Genomic DNA, 7,500 nt, shown 5'->3' on the forward strand with positions numbered 1-7,500 from the left:
CTGCAATGAAATCATGATTTCTTTAGTCCAATGATCTTTATTTCTATATTTAAGATCCTCCCCTAAGGGCGTGATCTTTCACTCGTGAACCAATTGAATTTTCTCCTCCTCCACCCTTTCTCCCATCAGATCCACCGTTACAATCCCACATGCAATATTGCTGACTCACGCAATCTCGAAATCATTGCACACCTGACTTAGCTTACATATTGTTTCATCAGCATAAAAATAAACAATATACAGCAAAGAAATCGAGTCCCCGGCGACTGTTTGGAAAAATTTAGGCGGGGAGCAAGGTTGTGCAACTCCTTCGCTTTCTCGCCTTCGGGTACTATGTAAATACATAAACTATAGAAATATAACACTTGCCATCTAAATCCCCTTTCTACCCACTTGTCTACTAGCCTAATAGCCTCATCTACGAGCCTCTTACAGGGCCCTACAGCTACCACTTGGTCGTCCCGACCAACCATTTTCTACTGCCCTCTTACAGGGCTTGCTGGAAATACACACTTGAAAAATATCATATACAAGGAGCAAACGATTAAAACTATTTCTGTATAAACTGGTTAAACAAAGTTAAAAGAATTATCCTTCAACGTATGTTATCAAAACATATGCCACACATAAAAAAATATATAAATAACCCCTCCAAAATGCACAAATGTCCGTAACATCAAATATATATTAACATTTAAAAGATACAAAATAAAATAATTATAATACAGATATAAATTTGATGTTATAAATTTATTTGCAAAACTCACTACTACCAAGGTCTGAAGATATCATAATTTACAAATAATAAAATCAAGAAAAATGGTCAGCTAGTACTGTTCCTCCTTCTGCTTGTGAATTTTGATTACAAACAGCAACAATTAAAATAAGACATTATTAAGATAGTTGTTTGTCTTAGATCTTAATGGAGGATTATCCAAATTTTCAAAGATGGTGAGTTGTGTATCAGTGAGATATGTTACAACAGTTATAGTGGAGTGTCTCCATGCACAATTTCATATTTGTTTCACACTTATTTTCACTTTTTGTCTAGGACACATACTAGTGAAGCTACAATAGAATTTTCAATGCTTCACAAAAGAAAATAGAGTTCAATACTTATTGTTCTCATATATTTGCAAGGATCTAAGTCTTTATAAAGACTAAGGCTTCAGGTAGTACACCTGTCTGACACACGAAATGTCCCAGTAATTCAGGTCTTCCATCTCAGGCATGGCATGCACCTACATATTAACAATTATCATAAATCCAGGGCTATTTGTAAAACTTATCAAGATTAATACATAGTTCAAAAATGATCCTATAAACATACTCCTGATATCCCTCTGGATTTAAGGGTTCTACATCAAAACTAATACATTATGTTTTACGATTATCAGTGTCACATCATCATCATCATCATCATCAAATTCTATCTTAGTTCTTTTTATATATTTTTTAAATCTTCTACAAGTCTTATTGATACTTTCCTAGTTTCTAAGTGTAAAATCTCGTATTCATTTTCACCTGCAAAATCAGTAATCTTATATGGACCTGAGTACCTCGTTGAAAAATTATTATGGGTTGTATGCAATTTGACCATGACCAAATCTCCTATTTGTAATTATATTTTATGTGTTATTTTTTGTTGCTTTTTCATCTCTTATGTATACTCTTTCATGTGTCTCCTAACTCTGTGATGTATAGGTTGAAACGTATGTATCCTATTTGAGATATAATCATCTATATTATACACAGGTCTTTGCTCTGCAATCAAAATCTCATATGGGAGAATTTTTTATTCCCCAAAAAGTAATAAAATGGGGATGTTTCTATTGTACCTGTGTTGATTTGGTTGTTTAGGGTACATTTAACACAAGGAATCCAAGTATCCCAATTTATACTATGTAGGCTTATCAAACCTCTAAGACATGTAATAATTTTCTTATTTAACCTCTCTACAACTCCGTTGCTCTGAGGATGATACACTAGTATATTCACTTTATGAATCTTAAATACCCTACATAATTCTTTAAATATTTTGTTATTAAATTTAACACCATTGTGTGAAACTAAGATCTGAGGTGTAGTGAAATTACAGATTATCTGATCATAGATTACTGAAGCAATTGTTCCTGCTCTCTTATTTGGAATGGGTTGTAAAATACAAAATCTTGAAAGATAATCAATAGCAACAAATACATATTCATATCCATTTTAAGACATAGGCAACTCTAATGTATCTATGTGAACTCTTTCCCAAAGTTTCTGAGGGATGGGATATAACATAGGAACAGGTTTAGGTGTATTTCCTTTTATCTTAGCACATTTCAAAATTTTTTCCATATAATCATATACATCTTTCTTCATACCTGGCCATAAACATTAAAGTTGTGCTTGTCTTATTATTTTTTTTTCTTATTATCATTTCCTCATCTAATGTTACTAGCTCACCTATACCTTGTCGTTCGTTGGCTAATATTTCTAGATAGTACATTTGCTGCAACATTCTTTCTATCCGGGATATATTCAAATCTAACCTTATAAAACTGAAGTGTAGTAAACCACCTGGCTAGTCTGCCCCTAAGATTCTTTTGCTCAAATAAGTTCTGAATAGTTGTATGATCAGTCCACACTCTGATTGGATATCCCAGTATCATATCTCTAAAATTTTCTAATGAATATATCACTGCTAAGGTTTCTCTTTCTGTTATGGAGTAGTTTCTCTCTGCGCTATTACAAAGTCTAGATATTTAAGATATCAGTTTCAACGTTCCATTTGTCTTGAATCAGTATGCCTCCGAACCTTATGTCAGACGCATCAGTACAAGGAGTGAACTCCTTTTCATAATCAGGAAATATGAGAACTGGAGAACTAGTAAGTTTATCTTTCAACTTGTCAAAAGCTTGCTGTTGTGCAGGATCCCCCATGAACTTTGAATCTTTCCACAACAAAGAACTTAATGGATTAGCTATGTCTGCATATTCCTGGATAAATTTCCTATAATATCCTTTCAATATCAAGAAACCTCTAACTTTTTCTACATTGTTTGGAACTGGATAGTTCTTTACAACTGCTACCTTTGAATTTACTGTACTAAGTTCATGCCTGTCTATTTTATGTCCCAAATAAATAACACTGTCCGGTAAAAACTTGAAAATACCAAATCTAATTTTTTAAAGTGCTCAGCTGCTGTTTGGGAAACTATTAAAATATCATCTAGAAATCCACTGGCATTTAGAACTGTATTCATTAATCTCATGTAAGTTAATGGACTATTACATAACCCAAATGGCATTCGTTTGAACGCATAGTGTCCCGTTGGTGTAGAAAAGGCTGTGAATTCTCGTGAGTCTTCATGCAACTCGATCTGCCAGAAAGCAGACTTGATATCTATAGTGCTAAAATACCTATTCTCGGTTCCCAAACTCCTAAGAATGTCTCCTATTACCGGTAACGGTAATCTGTCGGGTACAGTCTGTTTATTCAATTCCCTATAATCAATAACTGGACGCATGGTACCATCTGATTTTGGCACCAGGATCAAAGGAAAATTCCATTCACTTTTACTATGTTCAATAATATCCTGCGATAACATTTCAGTGATCAATTTATCTACAATGGCTAGTTTGGAATGTGGTAATCTGTAGGCAGGTATATAGATAGGTTGAGTCCCTGGTTTTAATTTGATCTGTTGCTTTGAAACAGTTGTTTTGCCCAAGGCGTCCCCCGGCAAAGCAATTGTTTTATTGTGCTTCAAGAGCAAAGCAACTTAGCTTTCATTCCACTAGAAGGTTCTAGTTGGCTCTTGTATTTATCTCACAAATCTGTTTCTTCCTGAATTGAGTAGATTGATGAAACTGATGATTCCACGGCCTCGGTACTCTCATTTAAAATTTTGATTGGTTTTGTACAAAATTGAAAACATCCTATCTGTGTACCTTTTCTTAAGACTATATCTTTATTCAAAGTACTAGCCACTAATATTTCTACCATATTGTTATTTGTATTATAAATCCCTGAGCAATTAAGCTTTCATCCAACTCAGGACTAGTAGGTTTTAGTTAATTCTTGTATTTCTCTCCTAAATCTGTTTCTTCCTGAATTGAGCAGGTTGATGAAACTGGTGATTGCACATCCTCAGTACTCTCATTTAAAATCTTAATGGGTTTTGTACAAACTTGAAAACATCTATCTGTGTACGTTTTCTTAAGACTATGTCTTTATTCAAAATACTAATCACTACTATTTCTACCATGTTTTTGTTTGTACTATAAATTCCTGAGTCCAATTTCAAACCTTTTAACCTAATTGATTCTGGGATGGTTACAATTTCAGAGTCTACAGCGACTCCTTTCAACTGCACTCTACCCTGTTAATTACTCTGGGGTATAATAACATCGACTTTACTACGCCACCTTCCAAAATTAGCAAAGCTTTGTTTGAAGTTGATGAATTTGTAATTTCAGGGATTTCTTGAACATCTGAGTTGGGTTTACTATACTCGTATGAGACTTTATTTTCTGTTGGTCTGGACCGCTCTGCACCACTATCATCCAACCCATCATTGTTATCTTCCCTATCTATTTAAAGATATTTTCTTATTAATGATACAGGCTCTAAGTCTGGTTGAATTAAAAATGGGATTAATTATGATTTCACTGAGATCCCTAACTCAGCAGGACATATGATCATGTTCTCTTTTCTCATACTCGTAGTTGTAAATCCTATCATTAAATCTCTTGGAAAAACAGATTCTTTTACAACTATCACTGGAATGTGCAAATGCTCATTTTTATATAAGATGACTTCCAATTTAACCTTACTTAATGTTTTTAACAGACTTCTACTTACACCTTGCAATTAGTAATGGATTGGTTCCAACATTTTCACTCCTGGTTTCAATTAGATCAAATCTTTGCTAGTTATAACATTTACTACAGATCCTGTATCAATAAATATTTGAATAGGTTTATTGAACACTCTACCCGTAATGAGAGGTCCTACAGAAGTTCTTCCAATTGCAAAAGTCAGTTTACAATTGTCTTTGATGTTGATGTTTTCTTTCACCCTTCTATCACTCTTGTCCCTAACACATGATTAGCTCTGTAGTATTGTTTTATTTTGTGTCTGGGGTTTTTCCTCTTGTTTCTGGGTGAATACGAAAAATTGGCATTGCTCTACAATCCTGTGTTCTATTTCTTATCCTCTGATGATACAAACAGAAAGGTGGGTTTCTACAATTATATTCATCATGACCCTCATATTTGCAGTTTCAACAAATAGTTTCATAATAACACTCTTTATGACCCCAGGTATTACAATTGTAACATTATATTCTAGCATTCTTTGATGTGCTTTTACTTTATGTTCAGATCCTCTGTTTTTGTAATCACTTCTAGAGCTCCTAGTTTCTCTCTGTTGTTGTATTCCCACTGTCATTACATATGGACTAATTGCTTTAGTTTCACTATAACCTTGAAGAAGGTAATCTATCTCTCCTAAATACATTGTTTGTTTGAGATCTTTGTACAGCTTTTCTGCAGTTATTTCATAAAAAGTTGTGTATTAACAATGTAAATGCTATCAATTTAGTACCCGAGAAATTTTTATTTTGGCAATAGATCTTTCTATCCAATCTGAATACTTCAACATAAATATCATGTCATTAGACCATCTGTCTAATTTTGCTAAATATTCTGTGTTAGTTTCACTTGTTTTTACTTTCTTTATCTATCTAACCAAAGACCTGATAGAATCTTGATCACACTTTGACTTAAAATGTTTAATGAATGCCTTCTTATAAGCTTCATATTGGTTGATATCTTCCATTTGCTGAAAATCTATTATGAGCCTAGCCCTACCCTTCTCAGGATCTACATTTTCTTTTAAATTTTATGTTTTTTTTTCGTCTGTTATATTTTTAGTGACAATTAAAGTGTCGATCAGATTGAGAAGCCTATTAACTCCCAGTGTATTTTCTTCCCCTGAAAATTTGGGAATGTTGATACTTGAGGTATGAACCTCGTGATGCAAAAACCGTAGCCATACCTTCAGTATTCTTAAAGTCGATTTGAATCGACTGCCTCCTATGGTCTTCCTCACATGTACGTCAACCACGTCTTCCAAGTGCCCTCGTTCACTAGCTCATTGTCCCTCGTTAACTGTTGCTTGTAGCTCGTCCCCTCGTAATCAGCATGCAATGCGTGGTTGTGGTTGCGTGCACGAAGTGGTTGTAAGCACTGCGTAATCCTGTAGATTGGTGTACCCGTATAATCTAAGCCGTATCTTGCACTAATTTTAATCACCAGTCTCTTTGTTAGTAGCGTTACGTTTCATCCGTTTCGTCCCTCGCTGCCACCACTGTCACCCTCTCTGTGGTCCCCTTTCACCACTCTGTGTTATTGTCTCTATGTGCCGTCTTTCTGTCGTGCATTTACTCTCTTAGAGTATGTCTTTCACTTTCTACTTTCTTTTCACTACTGTCTTTGTTAGGTATGATTTCTTTAGTCCAACGATCTTTACTTTACATTTAAGATCCTTCCCTAAGAGCATAATATTTCACTCGTGAACCAATTGAATTTTCTCCTCCACCCTTTCTCCCATCAGATCCACCGTTACCATCCCACATGCAATATTGCTGATTCAAGCAATCTTGAAATCAATGCACACCTGACTTAGTTTACATATTGTTACATCAGCATAAAAATGAACATTATACAACAATGACATCGGGTCCCCGGCGACTGTTTGTAAACAATTAGGCGGGGAGCAAGGTTGTGCAACTCCTTCGCCTTCTCGCATTATGTAAATACATAAACTATAATAATATAACACTCGTCATCTACCTCCCCTTTCTACCCATTTGTCTACCAGCCTAAGAGCCTCATCTACGAGTCTCTTACATACGGTGCCTACTCTGATCTAAAGGAAAGATGGCCTTCGGTAAAAAGGAATTAAAACTTGTGAGTGTAGATGGTGATGAGTGATTCTCCTTCTACAGACGGGAGAGTCGCCGCTTCACACTCTGGCCATGTCAGGACCCGACTGGATAGCTGACAACTCAGTTCGGCTTCAGAAGGCTGAAAACGACTTCAGGAAACACCCACACATTCATCACATTCCCGTAAGTGTTCTAAAAGTGACCAAAGCATATGAAATAATGGAGTATAGTCTTTAGTAAAGAAACCGTAATAAGTGATGCAGTACAGTCCTTAGTAAAGAATATTTAAATGAAGCATGTTTCTTCTTTATTGACCCCACATAGAGTCTATCAACAGACTATGGAACTCCTCTCATACCTACCTGGGAGTTGTCTGCGCTGAGGAGGTGCATTCTGGAATGTAGGGACAAGGAACCTCCATGGTTGCGCCTCTGCGATCGGATGCACAGCGAAGAGACGCATGAGCTTAGAAAGCGCGCGTTCATCGCCTATGCTTTATGTGATGCTGGTGCTAATGTCAGTGGACGGGACAATCTTGGCTTGACGCCTCTGCACTACG

General features: G+C 35.6%; 1 protein-coding gene across 2 annotated transcripts in view; it reads left to right on the forward strand.

Annotated features, from left to right (window-relative positions):
- LOC143021055 (uncharacterized) overlaps positions 1 to 7,500 on the forward strand; it is a 48,182-nt gene that overhangs the window by 12,635 nt on the left and 28,047 nt on the right. Inside the window, exons 3-4 of one of the 2 annotated variants that reach the window (XM_076178267.1) lie at positions 7,002 to 7,124; positions 7,266 to 7,500. The exon at positions 7,266 to 7,500 is cut by the window's right edge and continues 12 nt beyond it. In XM_076178267.1, coding sequence (XP_076034382.1) covers positions 7,002 to 7,124; positions 7,266 to 7,500 — 358 coding nt within the window. Of the gene's footprint in view, positions 1 to 7,001; positions 7,125 to 7,265 lie in introns of those variants that run through there. The other variant, XM_076178268.1, reaches the window with a different exon arrangement.

The sequence above is a fragment of the Oratosquilla oratoria genome, chromosome 41 (genome assembly GCF_046742065.1).
Source record: "Oratosquilla oratoria isolate Oo_2021 chromosome 41, ASM4674206v1, whole genome shotgun sequence".
Classification (NCBI taxonomy): Eukaryota; Metazoa; Arthropoda; class Malacostraca; order Stomatopoda; family Squillidae; genus Oratosquilla; species Oratosquilla oratoria.